At 46.6% G+C, this 25920-nt stretch overlaps 1 protein-coding gene across 1 annotated transcript; it reads left to right on the top strand.

Annotated features, from left to right (window-relative positions):
• The first annotated feature begins 290 nt into the window (after nucleotides 1-290).
• On the top strand, nucleotides 291-23953 carry RASIP1 (Ras interacting protein 1). Its single transcript, XM_061588628.1, has 12 exons — nucleotides 291-432; nucleotides 5463-5615; nucleotides 7776-8356; nucleotides 9537-9907; nucleotides 13130-13777; nucleotides 14415-14452; nucleotides 16592-16743; nucleotides 16991-17106; nucleotides 17222-17462; nucleotides 21183-21358; nucleotides 22313-22460; nucleotides 23350-23953. Exons 2-12 carry the CDS (start codon nucleotides 5482-5484, stop codon nucleotides 23547-23549), a joined length of 2805 nt encoding a protein of 934 aa, XP_061444612.1. The 5' UTR covers nucleotides 291-432; nucleotides 5463-5481; the 3' UTR covers nucleotides 23550-23953.
• The last annotated feature ends 1967 nt before the right edge of the window (nucleotides 23954-25920 follow it).

Genomic DNA, 25920 nt, shown 5'->3' with positions numbered 1-25920 from the left:
GCTGTTTGGTGACAGCAAAACCACTGAGTGTTACCCCCCCCAACTCTGATTGTCTAAATCCACCCCCTCCCCACCTCTGTTTAACTGCCAGGGCTTCCTGCCCCTAGCAGCTCAGATGTCGTATTAGCCTGCCTGCCCCACTCCCTGCTCCCATGCCCTCCCCAGTTCTTGGGAGAGGCCCTGCTTCCCAGTCAGTTTCCTGCCCCCCCACCTCTCTTTCCTGCCCCACCTCCTGTGTGTGAATGACCAGAGGCACGGGAAATCCGTGCGCAGTCATCGCCGGACTTAAGTCTCACAGCAGCATACACAGGAACGCCAGAGCAGAGACAGTAGCCACCATACCCCAAAGCAGAAGATGCAGTCCAGCCTGTTGGATGCGTAAGAGTGGGTAACAGAGGAAGACTGCAGCACCTGGAACACCCTGTGGAACAGGTAATGGTGCCAACCTGGTGGCTGTGTGTATATGGCAGAACCTAGAGAATTCAAAACTGGGCAGGGATGGGAAACAGGTGGGAAAATGTGCGTTGAACCCTTTTGCTCCTCTGCCTACCACATCCCACTCAAAAGAGCATCTAAGAAGGCCTGGCTTTGACCTTCCTTCTTACATCCGCTCAAGACCTTCCTCTCCGAGAACCCAAGAGTCCTGGCTCCTTACTTCCCCTTGCACTAACCTGCTTGATAGATCCCGTTTCAGATAATCCAGTGTTCAAGCCTTCATGCCTTCTCTCCCTTCACCATTCCTTCCTGCCTCTAGAAGGCACCTGGTAGCGTGAAGGAAGGATGAGAAACATAATACGCTTCAGTTCTCTGGAAATGGGTTAAGTTCACAATCCACTCTAGGCCCTGATGTTAGGCATGGTAAATCACCCTGATCTGAGTGGCAGATTTAGGTATGCCATTATAAAGCGCCACATGGATTATTTGTTTTGTTTTCCCACCTGGAATTTTTTAGGGGGAGGGGTCATTGGAGCACCGTTTCTTTTCCTACTTTTTTAATGCTCAGAAACGATTTTCAGTTCTCTGTATAATTGAAGCACCATTTAGATTTTCTTCCTCAAGCGCCAAAAATGTTTTGTACGTTGTCCCTGATTACAGTCGGAGGTGCTGAGAGCCAGAACTCCTGGGTTCTCTGCAAAAACAGCATTTATAGGGAGATGAAAAGAAGCCAGGCATCAGAATTGTAATAGGTTCACAAAAGAGGACTCAGTATTTTGGAGAGGGACGTAGTTGTTACAATGGTGAAACAGGAGATAGATAGGGTGGGGCTAGGGGTATGGATTGCTGTGTTTATTTCATATTGCCTCCCTTATTCCGTGTGTCCCATCTCCTAATGACCAAGTGGCTTAAGGGGGGGCATTTGTGAGGTGTGGTTCCCAGCTATCCTGACCCTAGAGCTCATTATGTCTGCTTTTCCTGTTGACGTCACAGTTTGACTCAGGGCCTCTGACTCACCCCTCACGGCCAGGCTTGGAGTGGTGTCTGCCTCTTTGATCTGGGTTTGAATTCCACCAAGCAACTATGCCTATGAACAAGAATGAGCGTCAAGGATGCCTGTGTTCTCTGGGAAATTAATTGGGATCTCATTGCAGGAAAGGGCTGAGTGAAAGAGGAGTGTAAGATCAAAAAATGTAGAGCCCTGGGGAGCTGAGAGGAAAGGCTACTCAGCCAGCTCCGCCTCAGGGGTGATCTGCGTGTACAACTATGTGCATACTTATATTGATTTTTATGGACTTGTATCCTGTTTTTCCATATGTTCTCTTCAAAACATAGTGTCATGGGGGGGAAAACAGTCACTCAAAAGCATATTTATTTATTTATTTATTGTATTTATATAGGCGTAGCTCTCTGGGCGGTTTACAGTAAAAGCATAAACATTAAAAATCACATAAAATGATAATCGAAGGGCCACTCCATGGGCTCTGCTGAGAATAGCTGCCCCTTGCTCTTCCACTATAGCAGAAGGAGAGAAGGGAGGCAGGACCACTCCGCCAGCTCTGCTCTCATTTGAAAAAATGACAGCAGCCCTTCTACTTGTTGAGATAGATGGAAAAACACACAGGCCATGTTCTATCTAATTGCCCTCTTAGAAGTGAACTTGCTCTCACCTCCCAATGCACTGGGTAATAATGACTGCCGAGGCACTATGATAACTGCTAAATACTAGACCCATATTTTCACATTTTTATAATTGACATTTTAATGTATTCATGCTTAATACAATTAGGGTACAGTCCAAACCCCCTTTATGCCAGGCTTGTGGGTTTTTTTGGATTGGCATGGGGTGTCCTGCATCCACCAAGCCCTGCCAGCATCTGGCTGTGGAGTGACCCCAGCATCACTCTGCCACCATGGGGCTCCCCCTTCCGGCCACTGAATCCATGGGCAGGTGGAAGTGCCACTGGCAGGATCTGTGCTAGCAGCAGCCAACAGAAAGCCCCAAAACAGGGTATTCCGGTGTTGGGGAGTGGGAGTGGCTGAGGCATTTTGGGTTCTGTTGAATCCCAAACCAGCTCCACTGCCACCCTGTGATGGCGACATCGGTGATATTCCTCACACACACACACACACACTGGCACACTGACAGGGTTCTCTCCCTTTCTCATGTGAATGTGGCAGTGGCCCCAATGCTCTACTGAACTCCACCAGGCAGCAGCTGGAATTAGGACTACATCCTTCCTTAGCTAAGTTTTAACACATATTGTGCCAGGTGTGGGGAACCTTTGGTCCTCCAGATGTTGCTGAACTACACCTTCTGTCATCTCTGGCCATTGGTCATGGTTGCTGTGGTTGATGGGAATTGTAGTTCATCTGGAGAGCCAAAGGTTCCCACTCCTGTATTAGGCTGACAGTGTTTATATTTTGGGCTTCTTTGCAATTATTCCCTTCCCCCTTAGGATCTCTGTCCTCAAAATGTCTGGCTAGACAGGCCTTAATGAGATCAAGGGAGCAAATCAAAACAATGCTTGGTGTGGCCAGATAAAGGAAGAGTAGGAACAGAGGCAAGTCATTGGCACAGGACTTCACCAAGGTTGTTAGAGTCAACCTGACCTGAAAGCTTGTATAGGTGTTGGACTTTATCACATGACCTGCTCTGGCCAGTTGATATTCCATACGTTACAGGTCTGGCCATGCTGTCATTTCCTGGGTTGGCTTGGTGGTAGCATACAGAAAATATCCCACCCCCACCCCCAGGTTCAGGGCTCTTGGTTGTGAAACCTAGAAGAAGCAAGGTGTTTTGCTTTAAAAATAAAATAAACTTGAAATGTTCAGATGTTTCTTGTGATAAATGTTGAGATGCACAAGACACAGGTCTGCTCTTAGGGATGGAAGGATCTGATAGGGAGAGAACTGAAACTTTATAATTTTTCCAATCTTAAATACATTTCCCCATATTTCTGCAGTAATTTGTGTGTGTGTGTTTTAAAAATCCTTATTAAAATTCTTCAGCAATTTATTGCAAATTTCTCTTTAATAAACACATTGCAATTTGGACTAATGTACACATTTTTGCAAGCAGTGTCTCCAACTGTAACTATTTTATTTTATTTAACAAAATGTATATACCGCTTTATTGTAAAAAAAGAAAAGAAATCTGGAGTGGTTTAAAAAGATATAGTGCATTTGTGTAATGTTTGTCCTGTATCCCTGGGGAAGGGGCACATCATGGAGCCCCTGCTCCATAGCTTCCATGGGGCCCACCTGGTAAGGAGCTCAAAATTAAGACACCAACTCACATCTGTTCAGTTGTAGATCCAGTTTTATTACAGAAATTTTACTTCACATTATCTGGTGAAGTTCTTTCCAGTTCTACGTCCTTTAGCAGATCTTTCCTTCTCAGGGTTGCATCAGTGTTCCAGGGGAGGTTCCTCTCCAACTCAGACAGGTATATTCTGCCTCAATGCAATTGGCAAACTTAAATCAAGAGCTCCTATGCCTCCCCAGGGTGCAGGGAGACTAGGTAATAGGATTGCCAGGTTCAGGGCCTGAGACTGATCCTGTATCTTTAGGAGAAGAGAAAGTCAGCCAAGTGCAGGTGTTCTTGTAACACTGTAACAGGAAAAACCACACGGTGGAATTCTCCCTTCCCCCTGCACAACTTAGTATCTTTAAAAGTTGTGGAGGGGGAAGGGAGAATTCCACCTTGTGGTTTTTCCCATTATAGTGTTGCAAGAACACCTGCACTTGGCTGACTTTCTCTTGTCCTAAAGATACAGGATCAGTCTCAGGCCCTGAACCTGGCAACCCTACTAGGTAAGCCTGGGCTACTGGTATCTCTGCTCTGGCTATGCCCAGTAGGTCTTCGGGGAACAGCCTGATGAGGGAAATAAAGTCCATCGTTCCCCAACCTCAGTAGAGGTCCAGCTTGCTTCACCTCTGCCCTGTCCTTGTCCCATAGGTGGAGTCTCCAGGCAGTGTCCAAATGAGGTCTTCTCAGGAGTCATTGAATGAGTGTTGCCTGCTGGTGTGGATTGGGGCCTACTTAACGGGCCAGCACAGTACCAGCGAGCCCTGGCATCCCATCACAATGTTATTTTCACTAATATATTATTTTTATGCACACTTTCCCCCTTATATATGCTTTTTTGTGAACATTGGTTGGAGAACTGCATCACAAAATTCAGATAAGTGCAAATTTCAAACGAAGTCTGGGTTTTGGTTCTTAACATTGATTTGAAAAGTGAAAATGTGATAGCTTTAAATGCAAACTAAATAGAATTCCGCATCCCTACATAGGTTCAGACTGGGAAAAACAAGGGCTGGGTACACACCGTACCTTTAAAGCACACGGCTTTCCCCAAATAATCCTGAAAAACTGTAGTTTACCGTCACAGAGCTACAATTCCCAGCATCCTTAACAAACTATAGTTCCCGGGGATCATTTGGGGGATGTAATTTGCTTTAAATGTGTGGTATGTACACAGCTAGGGTTTTAGAATAAGGAGGGCACTGTCTAAAAATGCTATAGAAGTCACTGAGTGTAGAGCGGGGATGGGAGAGAAATTAATTCAGTTCACGTTTCAAGCTGAATCTGAAAATAATTTGCACTTTCTGAAACAATATGAGAACTGAAACACAGCCATCCTTTGACATTCGCACTTGTTACAAACATGCATATATATGTTAGAGGCAAGAGTGCATAAAAATGAATGTGTAAGTGAAAATAACATACAAAAATGCATTATATGATGAGAAATCGCTGGCAAAAATGTGTTTATTAGGGGAAATTGGCACTAAAACGCTGGAGAATTTTCATGAGGATCATGCAGAAATGTGGAGAACTGAATTTAAGACTGGGAAAATGAGAAACTGGGAGAACTGAAACTGACGGATCTTTCCATCCCTAGTGTAGACAGATCTGTAGATATTCCTGTGGGGTGGGGTGGCATTGAAAATTAGCTTTTCGTGTTGTGCATTTAACTCTCAGCCTTCCCCCCCCCTCTCTCCATATTCATCTTTCAAAGGCTTTAGGTCCCTGTGGCCATGTTCTCGGATGAGCGGAAAGACGGGAGCCCCCGCTTTGGGAAGCTTCACTTTCCTGTTGGCCTGTGGATCAACTCCCCAAAGAAACATTTTGCCAAGCTGGGACGCAGGTGGCCTAGCGTGGGGTCTGTCAAGTAAGTGATTGACTTGGGGCTCAGCAAGACTGATATAAGGCCTTGTTACTTTGTTACCTGGTCCCAGGCACAGCCCTGTGGAGTCAGTATCATGCATTCACCTTTGCTTCCGCTTAGTGTGTCCATCAACCAGGCATCAGCTGTTGTTTGCAACTGCCTGGGTTCAAACCCATCTATTAGGGAATATCATCTTTTTCCAATTAGGGCCTTTCCGTCCCAGTGATATGCCTTCCTTTTATTCTGAATTAAATCAGTATTGCCTTGCTATATTATAGAGCAAGCCAGGCTGCTTCCTGTGCAGGTGCAGCTTGAATCCAAGCCAGGCCTGCAAAGAAAGCAAGCAAAGAATTGGGAGCTCACACCTAATTCTTTCCTTTGAAGTAAAGTCACCTAGCCCCATGGTGATGACAGGTGATTTACAGGTAGGTGGCTTGGGGGGAGGTAGGGAAACTCAGGATCTGCCCACCAACTGAACCTTGTTCCTCACCCATCTGAGACCTGCAAGCAAAAAGGTTGCACTGTGGAGCACTCCTGTTCAGGATTCCAGGCAGCCATAATCTCTTCTAAGACGCTTCATTCCATTCCCCATATCCCCTCCCACACACACACACACGCACTCAGTGTTCTTTGGTCACTGGCTATGCTCTGTCCTCATTAGGCTGTTTGAGAGTTTCTTTAGGGTTTTTCCCCTAAAGATTTCAACGTACTTCTACAAACCTTGGGATTCTTCTCACAAGCCTGCTGATACCTCCCTCTTCTGCATGGATGGTGCCATTTTGGCTATATATGGATAGAAAATGAGTTCACTATTAGTTTATGGCGATTCTATGCTTGTCTTATCTTCCTAAAACACTTCATCAGTTCAGGCAAGAGAGATACTCTTGGGAGACTTAGCAGCCTAGGATTGGTCCATCAGTGAGAAATCATCTCTACAGAGAAGGAAACTACAGTAATGTGGTCTGTGTATGTAGGCTTCATTACCTTCATGATATCACACCAGACCAGTTCTTCTCACACCTATATGCATGATTTCAGTCCTTAGCACTAAGTGGCAATCAGCTGCTGCGCATTCAGTGCCATCAGTGTTAAGTATCTCACTGACTCTTACCTCAGACTAAGCTGTGTGCATGCACTGTAGCCATTGCCTGGTTCTAAAGCTTGCAGGAAACCATCATGTGCTCTGAATCACTGATGTGGGGCAGGGTGGCCAGGGCTACACGCTACAAAAAAAAAGAGCAAGTTGATAAAAAGCCAATCCATCCAGAAATCGTATGGAACGTTTAGCAGACAAATGTGCAATCAGTACTAATGAAATTAGGATCCTAATGAATGAACATACAGAAGTAAATTCTCCAGGGTTTTGGCTAAAATGTACAAAACCCGGGGGGAAAAAACCATTTTTAATCAGAATTGAGCAGAAACCTTTTACTCAAAAGTGGGGGAAAGTATTGCAAAACTATCCCCACCTCACCTGTTTTTTTGCCACAAGTCATTTCTTGATCCTGGCAGCAGTGGTGATGAGACTTCTAGGAGTTTCAGTTGCTGGTGGCACTTTTTTTTTTTTACCCACCAAACTCCAGAGTGAGGGCAGGAAGAACTGGCCTCACTCTGATTTGGCTTCATGAGGATAGCTTTAATACATGGTGTCCTCATGAAGCTATCAGGGTGAGGATAATGTTTCCTGCCCTCATGCTGGTGGGTAAAAAGGAAAAAAAAGGTATCCATCCACCAGCAGCCAGAAATACAATAACTGCCATTAGTATGTTTGCCCTGTACTTTGCCCCTGTTCTCACCTCCCCCCCCCAATTGCTGAAATGGCCCCACCCTTCTTTTCAGTTTACAAACAGGGTGGCAAAGTAGGGGGTGGGCATTTTGGCTTATTATTTATAATTCTGTTTGGGCAAGTTGCACAATCCTTCACTTCCTTTTATACTTACGATACTTCCCTGCCTTCCTAAACTCTCTCCCCGCAACATGTCTGACTACATCTCAGAGGTGGGTTAAGCTGAGAGACTTGCTCAAGGCCAACAAGCTTTGAAGCAGAGCAAGGATCTGATGATAGATCTCCCACATTTGAACCCAGCAGCCCGACTACTACATTGTTCTGGTGGTTTTGGTGCCCCACTGGCTGCCTCTTTGAGCCTGTCTGTCCTTTCACAGGTCTACATCCTCGGACACAGCCAGCCGTGGCAGTGAGCCTGTAGAGATGAGGCCAGCCACCAAGAATAAGGCCAGTCGACACAAGAGGCTTTCGACACTCTTCCAGCGAAGTGGGTCTGCAGGGTCAACTGGTGGGGGTGGAGGCCGCTGGGCCAGTGAGAAGAAACTGGCTGACCTCATTGATCCCCTGCCTGAAGACCGAGTTGAGCCCCCATCGCAGGGAGAAGTGCCAGGGATCCTGAAAATCTACGGAGGGGACATCTCCACAGGAGCGAATTACAAGAGTGTGCTGGCAACGGTGCGCTCCACTGCCCGGCAGCTGGTGCACGAGGCACTAGAGCGCTATGGCGTGGCACAACCCAATGCCGAAGACATCTATGTGTTATGTGATGTGGTTGGCAATGTGCATGGCACAGATGGGTCCTGGCAGGCCCAGTATCTTCGAGCAGTGGGCGATTCTGAACGGCCTCTTGTGTTGCAAGATGTGTGGAAACCCAAGACCGGCTGCACCCGCCGTTTTGAGATCCGCCGGCGATGTGATGTGGAGAGAATGGCTGAAGGCGAAGATGATGATGGGTCTGGTGAGTTCAGGCCATTAGGCGGTGGATGGAGCTCCCAAGGAACTGCCAATAGATGCTCTCCTGGGTGGCCCCACAGTGCTATGTCTCATTTTCTGCTCTCGAGCCTCATGGGCTTTTCAAATCCTTCAGAAGCTTTGCTTTCATTCATTTTATTTATAAATCAGCTAGGTTTCTGGACCTTATGATTGCGAGGAAGAGCTCAAAACAGTTTGCCACTGCAAAGAGATTACTCATTGGCAAGTGGGAATACTTCTTTGCCCAGTACATAGTTAACTTGTGGAATTTGCTTTGCTACAAGACGTGGTGATGGCCTTTACTTTAGATAGGTTTAAAAAAGGAATAGGCCCGTGCATAGAGGACATCTGGTTGGCCACTGTGAGAGGCTGGACGAGATGGACCAGTGGCCTAAGTCAGCAGGCTCTTTATGTTCTCACAACAAGTCTATGAATGGCTATTAGTCACGAGAGTTGAAAGTAGAACAATCAGGGGCAGTATACAGTACCTCTGAATAGCAGATACTGGGGCTAAGAGTAAGAGATAGCTATCTCCACCATGACCTGCTTGTTGATCTTTAGTATGATCCAGACAGGCAATTCTTATGCTGTTCTTATGCGCACAAAACTGTTAAACAGTAAGAACCATTCAGTAATATCAGCTGGATAGAACGTAATGTTTTTCAGAATACCCTCAAATCCATTGATTTTTCTTTATTTTGGAAGGTTGGCACACAGTTGGCTCAGCACAACAGGGAATATAGGCTGCAGTCTGGGGTGACTGATTCCATGGCCTCCAGTCCAGACAGAACAATGTCCCCCCCCCCTTTTCTCATTCCATACATGTATATGGAGCAAAAGCCCCTCCCGTTGCTCCATTAATGGGAGTGGGAAATTTCTCATTCTCTATATACAGTAAGATGTTGTAAGGGAAGTGCAACAAAATTCTTATTATTTGCTTAAAACAGCTAACCTCCTTGGCTATTTCCCACTGCACCTTCCTTCCATGGCCTCCTCTGCCATGCCCAAATGCTCTTAACTAGGGGGAATTGAATTTTAAATATATCTAAAATTAGTTAAGGGCATTTACTGCCACAGGAGATTTGAGAGGATTTTTAGCATGAAATTTCCACACTTCCCTGCTTCACTTTGTCTTTCAGCTTTTTCTCTCGGTCTGTCTCGCACAGGTATCAACTCCCAAGCCCGTCGGCAGCAATCCCGCCGCTCCCGTGCCGCCTCGGGAGGCCATGTGGCCCCCAAAGAGAGGGCGGACAACCTCTCCCTTCGCCGCAGCATCAGCGAGATGAATCTCAGCACAAAACGCCGCAGGGAACGCAAAGGTGTGCTGAGCATGGCAGCTGGGGAGCCGCCAGAAGGGGGTGCCGCTGAGGAGTCACGACTCAAGGCAGCAGAGGGTGCCGAGGGCACATTGGCCCCTCCAGCTTCAGAAGCAGAGGCCATGGACGTGGCTAACTTAGAGCAGCTCTCGCAGTGCCTCATACAACCACCAACAGAGCACCCCTATTTCCTACAATTGCTGGGCTACAATGAAAAACAGGTAGGTCCACTTCTCTGCTGGGAAGATCTGGGTGCTTCTAGCCTTTTCCATCTCTAGGGTTTTGTGGAAGCTGAATGACAAAGGAGCTTGGTGTCATTCCGCTTTCATGACACCATAGAGTTGGAAAAGATTAGAAACTCCTGCTGATGGAAAATTGATAGTCCCCATCCCCCCCCCATTTCCCAGTAGTCACTCTTGCACTCTCTATTAATCCACCTTCCCTGGCCCACGAAAAAGAGAGTGGAATTAAAAAGGGGCCTTCCTAGGGACAGGGGAGGAATTTGATCAAATTCGGATTTTACCTAATTCACACTTTCCAAAACAACGTGCAAACTGAAACACAGCTATCCTTCAAAGTTCTCACTTCTCCAAATGTTGTGATACAGTTCTCCGACCAATGTGAACAAAAACATGTATATTAAGGGAATATGTGCATAAAATATCTATCTATCTTAGTATATCCTCCGGGTGCCTACTCCAAGGGAAGCTCGGAGGGTGGCAACACGGGAGAGGGCCTTCTCAGTGGTGGCCCCCAAATTATGGAATGATCTCTGTGACGAGGTGCGCCTGGCGCCAACACTGTTATCTTTTTGGTGCCAGGTCAAGACTTTCCTCTTCTCCCAGGCATTTTTGCATGTGTTGGGGGGATGTGTTGGGAGTTGCCTGTGTGTGTGTGTGTATGGGGGTGTCTGGTGTGTGTGTGTGTTTGGAAGTCCCTAGGGGATTGGGAGTTCCTATGTGTCAGTGTGGGTTTGTTTGGGAGTCTGGGTATATATGAGGGGTTGGCATGCAAACTGCACAGGGACAAAGCCCCTAGTATATATAATAAAAATGTAAGCATCACACTGCAGTTTGCAGCACTACAGATAGGTGGTGCTGCAAATTGCAGCATGAACGCTTCCACCCCCTTGCCTGCACCCTGCTCACTCCGCCCGCTTCAGCAAGCATGTAAGGTGGCAGTGGCAGCCTTGGCAGGTGGGTGAACAGCCTAGGTGGGGCGGCTGTGTGGTGGCGGTGCCAACAGCCTGGGTGGGAAGCCGGTGTGTTGGCTAGTTGCTCTGTATGGTGGCAACATTTGCCCAGGAAAGGCAGAGGTGTGGAGCTGCAGCGGCAGCTTGTGTGGGTGGGAGGCCTAGGAGTGCTGTGCAGTGGTGATGTTTGCCCAGGAGAGGCGGCTGCGACGGAACAGGCGAGGCAAGCAGCTGAGGAGTGTGAGCAGGTCCATGGTAGCCAATGTCCATCAATGCCTGGAGGCAGTGGGGTCATTGTGAGGGGGGGGGTTGGTGGTGCTTGGTGGGAGGTTCCTGGGGGGTTGGGTTGGCACACAAGGCATGCAGAGATGAAGCCCTAGGTAGTAAAAATAACATATAAAAATGCGCTGTATTAGGGAAAATTGCTTGCAAAAACGAGTATTTCAGGGAAATTTGCATCTGAAAATGTGTGTATTAGGAGAAATTTGCACGAAAATGTTGACAAATTTTCATGAGGCCTTTTTCCTCCCCAGTCGCATCTAGAGGCCTGAACCACACAAGCAGGAGATGATACTCACAGGCTACAGGGAAAGGGAAACCTATACATACAGTGCTGCATCCAACTAAGCCCTGTTCAGTAGACCCATTGAAATTAGTGAACCCATGTTAGTCACGTCATTAAGTTCAATGGGTCTACTCTGAGTAGAACTACCATTGAATACCACCCAGACAGTTTGCTAGCCAGTCTTCCTCTGCCTGGCCTTCCCCATGCAGAAAAATGAGGTAGTAGAGTTCTGAGGTGGCACAAAGGAAATAACCAGTTTGCAAGCAGGGGTTACTATTTTTGTTTATTTTTCCTTACCCAAAAAACACCCTGCTTATAGTAATCTACCTAGCACATCAAGGAGGAATTTTTCATCTATAGCCTATCCCCAATGTGCTCAGTTTGGTTTTTAACTTGAATGGTTTTGTTTGTTTTATATCAGAAAGCATTCTGAAATGGTATTCCCCCCTCACCTGCAGTCTGAAAGTGGTATGCCCCAGAATTCTACCACTTCAGCTTACGCCTCATTCTGCTTCAAGTCTGAGTGATGTAAAGGTTATCCCCTGAGTTTCTTCACTTTCATCCCTGCAACTTCTTAGATGAACTGGAGGAAAATCCTTCATAGATTTAATCCAGCGAGAAAAGCCTTCTGTACCCTAGTGAGCCACAGCTGAAGCACCGCTATAAAAGTCTGTGTTGTGGACATGGAGCTTTTTGTTGTTGCATCAGTCACACTCTAGCTGAGTTGGCTGTGGGTATTTGAGCATCCAGATGATCTCTTATAACTCCAAAGCCACGTGCCATTTGTTTGTCACCTGTCCTCTGTCTCCTTCTCTCAGAGGTCACATCTGCAACCATACATTTAAACCACTGTTATACTACTCGAACACACTCATGACTTCCCTCAAAGAATCCTGGGAAGTCTAGTTTGCGAAGGGTGCTGAGAGTTCTTAGGAGAGCCCTATTCCCCTCACGAAGCTACAATTCCCAGAGTCCTCTGGGAAGAGAGATGGATTGTTAAACAATCCTGGGAATTGTAGGTCTTTAAAGTAGTATGTTCCTGCTTTAAATGTATGGTGCAGATGTGACATAGTCAGGATTCTTTTCCCTCTTGACATGGGGTGGTATTAGTTTGCCAGTTCACTCTTCTCTACTGCATTAGTCAGGCAGATACATCTGTGATTGCCTAAAGCAGAGGGTGGGGAGACTCAGATCCAGAAGCCAAATGAGACCCACCAGGCTTCTCTGTATGACCTCAGGTCTTTCCCCAGGCCACACCCTTTACAGCCCCCCTGCTCCCAGAATGCATTTGCTTGGCTGGCATGTGTCCTTGACCTGTCATAATACCTCTTGCTTGCATGGATGGAGGATGAAACAAAGTGGGTGTGAGTGGGTGGAGTGTACTAGAACTCTCTATGTGGCCGCAAGGTAAATACTGTACAAAGATGAGAGTTGCATCTGTTGCTCAGCCCCTTTTTGCCTCTGGCCTTGACCATCAGTGGTATGTGGCCCCAAAGAAGGTTGCCCATGAAGGAGAGGAATATGGCCCTTGAGCTGAAAAAGGTTCACCACCCCGGCCTAAAGTGCCAATGTTTTCCCCACTTGCTCAGCACATGCACTCAGGACCGCTCACTGTCACTAACAGGAATTGCAAGCACCGCTTACCTTTTCTTTCTGCATTGCTCCAGTTCTCTTTCTCCCCAACAGGAGTTTGTGATCCACGTGATGACACGCCGCCGACACATTTTCGGACGCCCTGAACGCCGCCCGGCTCCAGACCAAGCCAACTATGTGGACACATTCCTGAGTGCCCCAGACATCCTACCACGCCACTGCTGCGTTGTGTCTTCTGTTCCCCCTGCAGATCCCAGCCAGCCCCGGGGCTCAGCTATGGTGCGGCCCTTCCGGGGAGCATCTATAACCCACAATGGTGCCCCACTCCATCGCCAGGTGGAGCTTGCCCCCGGAGACTTGCTGGGGATGGGGCAGCACTTCCTCTTCATGTACAAGGACCCGCGAGCCACTGTAGGACCACCGGCCTGGTTGCCCAAGGCGTGGGTGTCCCCAGGGTTGGTGGGGGCCTTGGCATGCCAGGCCTGCGGCCGATCCCTACAGGAGCGGCAGGAGGCATTCCGGGCCTACCTCAAGAGCCGAGAGCCTCAGCTACGCTACCGGCCCCAGGAGCAGGAGGCCCTCCTGGCCGAAATCGTGAGGCTGCAGGAGGCACCAAGTTGCAGGCTAGGCCCTGCCTTCCTCTTTGGGCTCTGTCTGGAGCACGCTGCCCGGGAGCTGGAACCAGGACATCTCCCGAGGTTGATAGCCAGAATTGCTCAGCTGGTCAAGGAGGCCGTTTGGGTAAATGACTCACAGTTCAGTTCATGCCCTTTGCTCCCTTTTAGTCCTTTCCTTGGGATAGGGATGGGGAACCCTGTGGCCCTCCAGGTGTTGTTGGACTCCATTATCCCCAACCAGCCTGGCCAATCGAAAGGGAAGGGAAGATGGGTGTCTAACAACACCTGAAGAATGACAACTCCCTCACCTCCATATCCCAGTCTGATGCCCTTTATAGGTCTGCATGTATGTCTATAATATGGATTTGATATTCAGGCCTGGCATGGAGTCCAGAATTCTGAGCATTGTTGCTTTCATATATATATAAAAAAAAGGCAAAAGCAGCAACAAAGGCAGCAAGATGCTAGTCCTTATGGTTATGGATAAAAACATGGATCCTTCAAGCTCTAATGCACTGTCTGAAGGCAACTGATGCAGTTCTGCATCTATAACTGAGCCAAATTAGAACCTGTATGAGAAACTCTGAGTTCTTTAGAAAGTTGTAAATGTAATAAAAGGAAAGAGATTTCCCCCAACAGTTCCTCCAGGTACCCATAGGCTTCTTTTCCTTCAAAGTATGGAAAGGGTTTGAGGCTACTCTGTGTTGGGTTCCAATCCTCCATAATTAATTTTTTTAATTTTTCCATATCCTTCTTCCCAGGAGAAGATAAAAGAAATTGGAGACAGACAGCCAGAAAAGTAAGAACTAAAATTTGTCTCATGTTTGGCCTCTGGAAGGCACTGTTCTGCCTAGCAGATGATGTTTGGGGGCTGCTATACTTTGAAAATTAGTGTTGTATCTTACAGTTTCTATCAAACTGTTAAATAGTTTCATGGGATGAATCCTTGAAGTTGCCAAGGGGGTGCAGCCCCAATGCAGTCCTCCTGGACTCTTCTGGTATTAAATTGGACTGGCTGCTGCCACTCTAAATGCCAATGCTAGATAAGTAAGACTTTCATCATAGAGGTGGAGGGCTAAAGTGATACATCTATTGGCAAAGAACATAATGACCATTTTAAATTTAACACCAGAAGACCAAGTTTTGTATTATTATTATTATTATTATTATTATCCACCTTTCACCCAGAGGTATGATTCTAGACTTTTTTTTCTGTCTCTGGAAGCTGTAGACTTCGTAAGCTTCAGTCAGTTTGCTCCGTTTTCTTTGATGTGGTGATCTAGTGATTATATATCTGTGACATAAATGGACGAATATCAGTTGGGTGAATACCAAGTGAAGGAATATTGTATGATAAATGACAAATTCTCTTGCAGGCGAGGACACCCTTGTATTGTTTAGTTCAGGGGTGGGGAACCTGTGGCCCTTCAGATGTTGTCTGTGGTCCATGCAGGCTATGGCTGATGAAAGCTGGAGTCTCAACAACATTTAGTGGGCCAGAGGCTCCCCATCCCTGCCTTAGTTCCTTCCAGCTGTTCCCATTCTTGTATACCTCCTGTGATCTTTGTATGTGTCAGATTTTCACGTACACTTCCATGAGAAACTTTATTTGTAGCCTTTGTATGATAGATCTGCAAAGATAATTTCAAAGTTAATAGCATGATAACTGATGGTGTGTGTGTGTGTGGGGGACATAAATGATGGGGGGTGGGAGGAAGCAGATTTTCTAAAGGGAGATATCAGTATTATGTTTCTTATTAAAACAAACTAAAAGGGTATATATGTATGCTCGACTACTGAAGAGAGGGAAGCACACTCTAATTGGGGGACATACTGCATTTTCTGTGATGCAAAAATAGCTCAATCATTAATGCTGTGAAAATGCAACATCTCCATCACAGAAGTTCAGTTGTGGGAAGGGAATGGGCCCCTTTTTAAGGAAATGTTATTGGGTGTCAATTTTGTCATTCAAATGGCTTGCATGTGGAATTCTCTGTAGCATGTTTAAGCCCTGACATTTGGATTGAAGTGAAAGTGGTTCAAACTAAAAAACAGACAAACACGGAGGGAATACGGCCTTGCAAATGCACTTACACAAGTTATTAGCCTCACAAAATTCTTACTAGCCTGCCCATCCACCTGTAAATACATGAATTAAAAAGCAGATTAAAATTAAAAACTGCTGCTTATGATCCACACCCTGCTGTAGCAGAATTCTTATGAAAAAAGAATGACGATACAGAGAACCAGACATCACAGGGTACACAGAGAGAGATTTTGTTAAGACGTTTTTCAGAAAGACTAGTGGTTTGTAAGACCCCTACAAATTATTGTGTAATGTGACCCTGTGTTCTACTGTTTCTGTTCAGTTTCACTAAAATGTCATACCTCTAGTCAATGTTTCAGTGGCTTCCAACCTAAATTTGCTTTCTTGGTTCATTGATTAAATTTTATGTGTCCATTTGTGTCCACTGGGTGTCCAAAAGCTAGGTTTGAGACTCCATTTTGGACACACAACTATAACTTAAAAATGCCTTGGAAGGGAAGGTGATTTGGACTGTGTTGCAAAAATCTAATTGTCCATAAAAGTCCATAAATAAACAATCCAGATATGACCATAACATCTCAAATAACATGTTAGTAAGTCCTTAATAATATACCCAGCACAGTAGCAATGTTGCAAATGTGAAAGGCAAATCCACAAATAATGAAGTGGGAAGCTATAAGCCGATGTCTTTTGAAAGCAAAGTTCACATATGTCAAGACACTCTGAACTTGGTGTGAACTCTGAAAATTTGCGGAATGGATTGAATTCAAAAAGCCCAGCTGTTGTTTTAACACCCTAGCCAAGAGTCAGCTGCCTTTCAGCAGCAGGTGAGAGCACCCCCATGTCTTTCAGTAGTGCACTAATCTCCCTTGTGCTGTCTGATCCTTGCAGCCAGCAGGACAAAGGAGAACCAGGAAATCTCAGCGTTGAAGAAGTGGCTGTCGACTTGCGCCCCCTCATGCTCTGGATGGCCAACTCAATGGAGCTGCTCAACCTTGTGCAAAAGAGAGTTCTGGACATCGAGAAGGACCTGGACTTGGAGGGTAAGTCAAGAATCCTGTATATTCCCCAGGGTGAAAGAAGGGTGGAAGGGCTGCAGTGGGCCAGGATACCAGGGTGCTCTAAGAAGCACATCAGGACAGAGGGCCCAGAAAATAGGACTCCTTGCTTTTCTGAGACAGATAAAGGAAGGTCATGAGGGTTGTGGTGGGGCAGAAAATGAGGATCATCGGAGAGTGAATGTCTGGCTGTAATGTAGCTACACCCTCAGACTCTCTTCCATCCCTTCAGGAACTTCCCACAATGCACTGCTCTCCAGCGACCTGGAGACGTGTGACGAGGCAATGGCTGTCTTGGATGAAGTCATCATGTCCACATTTCAGCAGTCTGTGTACTACCTTACTAAGGTGGGTGAGCAAACTCTTGAAGGTTAAAGCCCATCCTGCCTATACCCTTCTGTTCCCACCCACTGCTCTGCTCTTTGTAGTAGCCTGTGTTTCTCATCCTTTCCACACCTGGCAGACTCTCTACTCGGCTCTTCCTGCCTTGCTAGATAGTAACCCATTCACAGCGACAGCTGACCTGTCCCACGTGCCGGAGCTCAGCAGCATGCCGGAGGGAATCCGTGGGACCCTTGCCATCTACCAGGCTACACTCGAACTGACCCGTGACTGTGACCTGCACCCTGACCTTGTCTCACAGACCTTTGGATACCTCTTCTTCTTTTCCAATGCCTCGCTCTTTAACACTCTCATGGAGAGAGGTGAGCCTAGAATAAGCTTCTTACTTCTTGGGGTGGGAGCGGGTTCTGGAAGAAGCCTCAGTGTCCAATTTTGCACATCACATGGTAAGCCACAATTAATGGCTTACCATGACTGAGCAGAGCACTAGCGCAACCTTTCTGATTGCTCTCACTTTGCTCCTTCTCCAGGCACAAAGAGGAGCAATAAACCATGAAACCTGGTTTCGCACAGCTTTCCCCAATCTGGGTTTGATGAGAGTTGTAATCCAGACCATCTGGAGGACACCAGGTTGGGGAAAGCTGGTTTAGCATGACATCCAAACTGGGATTGTGGTTTGTTTCTGCTGAACAAACCATGGTCAGCAAGCCACGAACAAACTTTGGCTTCACGATCTTGGTTTGTTCAGGAGAAACAAACCGCAATCCCAGGTCCGGATGTCATGCTAAGCCAAGCTTCAGGGCTGCTTGTTCCCACTCAAGTCAAGGGAGGAGTGAAGTGGGAAAAATGAAGCACTGTGCACTAACTGCTTGTTCACAGTAAGCCATTGAGCAACATCTGATCTGGACGTTTGTGAAAGGAGAGAGTGGTTGTTATTCTTATTTCTTTTTCTTCTGCAGTGCATAGCAGTGTACATGGTTGCTTTACAGTGTGTACAAGAGGACAGAAGTATCTTACAAGCATGTAGGGATGGGGGGAGAAATTTGATTCAGTTTCCACTTAAAAGTAAACTTACCTAATTCACATTTTCCAAAACAAGGCGAGAACCAAATACAACCATCCTTTGAAATTTGCACTTCTCTGAATTTTGCAGTGCAGTTCACCAATGAAGTACAAAAACACATATATTAAAACTTAGCATACAAAAATGCATTATATTAGTGAAAATTCCTTTCAAAAATGTGTGTATTAGGCAAAATTGCATACAAAATACATATATTAGAGGAAATTCGCACAAAAATGCTGTTGTGAGCTGATATAGAAATGGGAGAGCTGTACTTAAGACTGCACTTAAGTACGAGAAACTGAGAGAAACCAAAATGGGCAGATACGCCCATCTCTAAATATATGCGACATTCATCACATGATTTGCCCTTGAGTGCACAATTTTTCTTTCAGAAACAGGCAGTGCACAAAGGGGTGAGGTGATCAAAGGGAACTTTCCCCCCTATTCAAATTGCAGGCACAGAGGTGCTGATCTGGACTGGGACTGCAGTAGGGAGCAGAGAGTTAAAGCTCTCTTACCTGCCCCCCTGCAACACAGACCAGGCCCCTTGTGCTGGCTGTTTCTGAAAGAAAAAGCATGCACTCAAGGACAAAACCATGTGATTAATGTAACATATAGCTTGGCCCTAACATTCTGCACAGGGGAGGCAACAGAGGATGGGAAAAGAAATAGAGGGAGGGGGTAACAGGGTGAGAATGTGTATTTATTCAGTTAGACATAAGGCCTAGGGCCAATCTGGTCAAGCACTTAAATCTGTGGCAGGCAGCTATGTATATTGTTTTTCCTTAACTAAGTACATGGGCGGGAGAATCTGATTCTTACTGTGAAGGCAGCCTGCAGGAAGGGGAGGGTTATCACTTCACCCTCCTGCTGAGATTGGAATGGATCCGCTTCCCCCACATGGCTAGGAGCCAGGGCCAGCCCTACCAAAAGGCAGAGGCAGGCAACTGCCTCAGGCAACAGATGCTGGAGGCAGCAGTAGAGCCCAGCCATTCACCTCTGTTAGCACACAGTCTGCCCTGGGCTCTCCAATAAAAGGCCTGCTGCCTCAGGTATGATCGAGGATGCTATCCCATCACCAGGCTGAAATAAAATTCAAATGCCAGCTCTGTCAGCTTCTGGGAAGCACCTCAAACAGCAAAAAACCTTGGACCAGTAGAAACATTAGAGGGGGGCAGTCCTTACTGGTATCAAAATCAGGATCTTGGGATTACTTGGGACCCCTTTTTGAAGCCCGGCAAGGAAGCAGAGCATCAGCAGGTACTCACCAAATGGCACAACTCTGCCAAGGCAATGAGGCGACAAGGCTGTGTTGGTGTGTAGAGTGGAGGAGCAGGCCAACTCTACGGGAGCCAATCAGCTGTCAGGTCTGCTCCTGGGGAAGCATGGCCCACGAGTAGACCAGAGTGGGGTTGATATTCATTCTGATCTCAGTTTGGGAGTGATGAGATAAGCGTTACCTTCCAGGAGGCTGCCTTCACAGTTAGAAATGGGCTCCCCCCCCACTCCTGTAATTAGTTAAGGAAAATCAAGATATGTAGCTGCCTGTTTAGAAGCCATTTGCTGATTAGAAGCCATTTTGACAAGTAATCAGTAAATGAATGAATAAATAAATAAATACCATTTAAGAGCATGTCTGATTTGGCCCTTAATTTACAGCTGGGTGCAGAGAATAAGGGGTTGTGCCAAAGGTGTCATGTAAAAAAAAGTTTTGAAAGTAAAAAAGGTGACCTCATCCAGATGGTGTTTACTTGTGGGAGCCGGAGACTTTTGGATAGCTGAGAGTGGTGGATCTGAAAGAATGAAGGAGCAATGGAAACCAGATCTTACCTGTAGGGACAAATCTTGGCATCTGGGGCAGTGAGCTTCCTTGGATACTTCCAGACTGTTGCTGCTTTTGAGTGGGTTTCAGTCACATGCCAGCAGATTCAGGCTGCGCAGCTAAAGTGGATTTGGAGCTCTTGTGCAATAAACCCGCTTCCCCAAAAGATTGACTTTTTGCAATAAGGAAAGTGGCAGGGGAATGCACTGGAAAGTGAGACAGTAGCAGCCAGTGATTGGTTTTGCTGCCACGGACTGCGCTGAACTCCTTCTCCTCACCCGTCACCCTCTCAGTCACAGGCAGTGACCCATCAACCGTGCTCTACCTGTGCTGCCTCACTGGCCACTCCTCGTTTGATATAATAGTTGCTTTGACCCAACTGTTCTCTAGTCTCTCCACAAACAGAGTGAAGGCTCACTAAACAGCCAACATCATCCAGTCTCCCTACAAACAAATTGGGATGAATGCTCAATAAAACAGGCCATCTGGAAACAATCCCTGGGTGTTTGGGGGAGCTAAGTGGAATAATAGTAATAGTGGGACATAACAGGGAGATTTGGGAGTCAGGACACCTGGGTCCTCTGAGAAGCAAGGGCAATCTAGTGGCATGAGACAGAACAGGGAGTGTGAGGATCAGGGCAGTGAGTTATGTTACGTACAAGATCTGAGTGTGTTTTCATAGTGAGGTGTAAATCACTTGAGTTACATTTTGATAAGGCAAAATAAAAAGGAGAATGGCTTTTTTTTTTTTGAGTGAGCATTTTGGGCGGTAGAAGATTCACATTCACATTGCAATCCAACTGAAGTGAGGATCTCTTTCAGCCTCTTGTGCAAAAATGCCCTGGGAGAGTGGAGAGAGCCAGAAATCTCTCTGGTTCTGTTCTTTGCTCTTGACCAGTGAAAAGAACAAATACCTCTTCAACCCTCCCCCCCTCTCCTGTTTCCTCCTATTTTCTGTCCCGGTCTCTGGTGGAAGCAGGCTGTTTCCTGCCTGTCCCAGAGTTCAGGGCTGCCCCCAAGCAGGACAGGAAATAAGCTGGCTGGCCTGGGGCGGTGGCTCCCTCATTCAGCATTTGTAAAGCTGGGTGGGGTGTGTGTGTGGATCCCAAGGCAGACCAATTTGGCAAGGAAGATAGAGATCAAGGGGCATCCCTCGCCCGGGTGATGTTGTCAAAGTGCCTTTCTCTTTTCCAGGCAGTTCCCATCAGTCCCTGTTCCAGTGGGCCAAGGCTGTGCAGATCCGAACTAATCTGGACCTGGTGCTGGACTGGTTACAAGGAGTGGGCCTTGGGGACATTGCCACCGAATTCTTCCGCAAGCTCAGCACCACGGCCAACTTGCTTTGTGTGCCCAAAACCAGCTTGCTTCAGGTGAATGTTCCCCCTCTTGGGATTTGAGGAGGGTGGCAGTGGCTCAGCTCTTGGGGAAAAGGACTGTTTCCTCCCCCCCCCCCAAAAAAATACTGCTTGTCAGCTTTGATCTGGGAACAGGTGGCTGAAGGGCCAGAGGAGGGAAGCATCACTTTCTCCCCCTTTCCTCTTGTATGGTCTGTTTCCTTAAGATGAAAGTATGCTGGAGAAACTATTGAATGAATAACATTTTTACCCCACTTTTGTGTTCCAGTATGAGGCCCTGATTTAATGGACCCAGCTGTGGTTTTCTGCAATTCCACATCTGTGCAGATTTTCCTGTTGGGCTCAGAATACAGTACTCTGAGAATCTCAGTTTCCCTTTTTAAAAACAAAAACAAAACAAGTTTCTAGCTTTTATGGCAGTGAAAATTGGCTCACAAGGGTGTCCAAAGTTATAAAATCTCAGAAGTGATGAATGCATACTGCTCCTGGCCCCTCCCCATATCTGACAGAAGCAGACTACATAATGCAAAGCAAATACATGCAAATACACTCATCTGCATACATTACACTGGTTGCAGAATTTTCGTGGTGCAGGATAGTGCTTACTTGTTTGTATGAGCCCATCTGGATTCGTTTGCTCCATAAGCACCTACCTCCCTGCACCTGGTTGGGGCACACTCCTCCCTGGGACTCAGTAGACTGATCAAGGTGGGGTGAGGCTATTGGATGAATGGTTGTGCCTTTCTGTACCTTCTCACTAACACTTAGGATGTGTGTACACCATACATTTAAAGCACATGACTTCCCTCAAAGAATCCTAAGAACTCTAGTTTGTTAAAGGTACTGGGAATTGTAGCTCTGTGGGGGGTAAACTACGGTTCCCAGGATTCTTTGGGAGGAAGTCAGCTGCTTTCAGGGGCCTTTCTCTTCTATGGGTTTTTGCTAACTTCTCTTCTTGCTCCCACACAGGCCTCCTGGTCCCGCCTCAAAAATGACTATCCGGCACTGAGCCCAGCACAGCTCCAGCACGTGCTTGTGAATTACCAGCTGGGACCTGGCCGAGTGTCTCCTGAGTGCTGGAGCCCGCCTGAAAAAGAAAGAGATGAGATTGCACACAGTAAGTGAGGGAGCTGTTTTGTTCTTGACCCCCATAGGACTCCTCCACTCCCACTTCTGGCTTTTTATCTCTGGTAGAATTTCTGTGCCTTCAACAGGTAGAAATTCAGCAAGTGAGGCTTTTCCCATCACTGCAGTATCTCCATGTCGGGGAACCATCACATTTGTCTCCAGCATTACTCTCCCTCTCTCTTCCTAGCCTTGCCAAGCCTCTGCCCGCAAAACATGGAAACTGGAATGCAAATGCATTTGGCATTTCATCTTGCCAACAGCCTCTCCTAAATCCTGTTCTTAGGGATGTAAGGGGGCAGTGATTTCTGTTCCAACCTGCATTTGTCACAATCAGCGGAGTTTCCACTCTGCTGCAGTTTGGCTTCCACCAAAAACTACGCTATTTTCTCTTTATCTCCCATTGCCAAAATTAACACAAATTATGTTGTTTATTATATATACGTGATTCCACACCATTATGCATGTGTGATTCTACACCATTCATTTCAGTGCAAAGGAAATGTCAGGAAAATAGGGTGGGGTGGGATTTGCTTGCCTGATTTCCATTCCTGACCACAAACAAACGTGCAAACTGCAGCAATTGGAATTTCGTTTGGAGCAGAATTCTCTACCATCCCTACTTCTCACCCAGAGGGTGTTATCAAGGCTGCAGCTAGGGGAAAGCTACTGGTCCAGTTGTCCAGGGAGCAGGGAGATGGATGCAGGACAGGCAAGGAAATTGCAGAGCTTTGCTTTTAAAAAACAGAAAGAGTGGGCCTCAGGTTTTTAAATCTATGCAGGACACAGAAATGTCCAGCTTATATACTCTGCATGCGCATCCTTTATATAAGGTTGAGCCATCAACACCTGTCATTTCAAAAATGTCTGTTCTTCCCCAGGTGACATATTTGAGAGTTTCACAGACCACCCGCCCCTGATTCTGCCATGTGATGGTTTCCGCTTGCGTCTCTCAGAGCCCGTGTCAGATGACAACCTCCATCGCCATCTTGTACGCATGCGGCGTTTTCTCTGGGAGTTGGAGCGTGAATCCCTCCCAGCCAATCAAAGGGCAGTGTATGGGCTGGATCCCAGCCAATGAGAAGCAGACCACACACCAGGCCGATGTTCAAGATAGTTCCTTGACCTCTGGAAACTCTTGTCAGGTGGACAGGTGGAGACTCCAAAACTGATTTTGGAAGGCAAAATCATCTGAACCAGTTATTGCTTGTCAGAATATAGGATTGCCCAGAAGGTTAAAAGTCATTGTTACATCTAAGGTTACAAATGACAGCCAATCTGGCTGCTGTTTACAACCTCATACACATTGCCAGCATCTGGTGGTAAACACTGATCTCAAGGACCAGAAGTCTGGAAGCTTCTTTGAGAGATTGCAACTTCTCCGTAACTCAAACTTTACCTTTCCTTTTCAGCCCGCAAAGCATATATTGTTTATAGCAAAAGCCATGTAGTCCTTTTTCTTCACCACAATAAACTTATTGATTTGTGACACAGAAATATGGGACAGATATCTTGATGTGAAGGGAAGCTCCTGTATATTTGCTACATCAACCTTCGCCAACCTGGTGCCCTCCAGATGCTGTTGGACTACAACTCCCATCAGCATGGTGTACTGGTTGGAGTTCAACAATATTTGGAAGGCTCCAGGCTCCAGTACTGCCATTCTCAGGAGGCACAGTGTTGTAAGAAGCAAGACAGGATATTAAAGGTGCGAGAAGGAGAGTATTTTGGCTACACTACTTCTAGTTACGGTAGGGATCTCTTGGTCTGTTTTTCATTGTGACTGTGTGTGTGTGTGTGCGTATGCGTGTGAAACACCAGGATGTGTTGTGGGGGAGGGTTGGGAGCCAGGACACTAGGGTTCTTTGGTGCCTTCTCAACACAGGCCTTGCTGTCTCTGGGACGTGCCTCTTGTCCATTGTCCCAAGCCACAAGTGCTATCTTTGTCAGTGGCGTCAGGCCCATGGCTGCTCCTGGAATTAATCTCTGAAATCTGAGCCTGGGAAAGACCTATGAGCTCATCCCACCCACCCATGCCGTATAGATCTCCCAGCAAAGGAATTGTACCCAAGGTCTGATTTTGGGGTGGTCCAAGGATATCGCAGCCAAGGCTTAAGAATCCAGAACCATTCACCTGAGACACCACGGGGGGCGGGGGGGAAGAGAGGCAAGGGCAAGAGCAGCAGCTCAGGAGACATATGTGGGGAGTTTCAGCTCTGAATCATGAGGCCACATTCCCCTACTGTTCCCCTGCCAAATACAGCAATAGGTACTGCTGCTGCACACATAGCCTAGTCCTAGGGGAGACTGGCATGTGTTGCTCAGAATGTTACATGCATAAACTCAGAACATGTTTGGAAGGGTCTTAAAGGTCATCTAGTACAACCCCCTGTTTAACGCACAATCTGCAGTGCAAGAGGCAGCTACAGCCACCTTACAGATGGCCATCCAGTCTCTTCTTCAATACTTCAGCTGAATGAGAGTCCACCACCCCTTGAGGCATCCTGTTCCACTGATACATTGCTCTTACTGTTAAGTGTCTCTCCTAAAGTTCAGCTGAAATCTGCTTCCCTGCTATTGCCACCCATTGGTTCTACTCTTACCCTCTGGAACTCAACGCCTGCATGACAGGTCTTCAGAGACATGTCTCCCCTTAAGTCTTCTCCAGGCGAAACATACCAGTCTCCTTCAACCACTCACCATAGGTCTCCAGAACCTTCACCATCCTGGTCACCCTCTTCTGGACAACACTTGTTGGTCAATGTCCTTAAAAATGTGATGGCCAGAACTGGACACAGTACTCTGGATGCAGCCCGTCCAGCACAATGTAGAGCAGAACTGTTACTTCTCATGATCTGCGTATGATGCTTCAGTTGATGCAACCTAATACTGCACTAGCTTCCTTTATTTATTTATTTAAAAGCATTTATACATTGCTTAATATTTTAAAAATCTCTAAGCAGTGAGATATTTTGCCAGCTGCACTGCACTGCTCACTCTCTCACACAAAGACCTGAAGTACACTCACTGTATCACGTATACACCCAGTATGTTATGCACAACTCTTATCTCACATATACTACAGTGTGGTATAATCATTAAGGTGTTGGATTAGAACCATTTAGTTCACTGGTTGTGATGCTGGACTGGTCAACAACTCTCAGCCTAATCTACCTCACAGGGTTGTTGGGAGGATAATATGAAGAAGATGAGAGCCACCTACCCTACCTTGAGCTCCTCGGTGGAAAGGTGGAATATAAAATGCACCAAATAAATAAATAAATAACATACAAGAAGATGCCTTATAGAACATTGAATTGAACTGTTGGTGCATACATCCCAGCGTACTCTTATCAGTTGCTGCCCAGGATCTCAGGCAAAAGGCTTCCTCATCTCCTGCTCTATGGATATAGATGCTAGGGACAGAACTTGGGACTTTCTGCATGCAGTGC

The sequence above is a fragment of the Rhineura floridana genome, chromosome 11 (assembly GCF_030035675.1).
Source record: "Rhineura floridana isolate rRhiFlo1 chromosome 11, rRhiFlo1.hap2, whole genome shotgun sequence".
In the NCBI taxonomy this organism is placed as follows: domain Eukaryota; kingdom Metazoa; phylum Chordata; class Lepidosauria; order Squamata; family Rhineuridae; genus Rhineura; species Rhineura floridana.
This window is presented reverse-complemented; position numbering and strand designations above follow the sequence as displayed.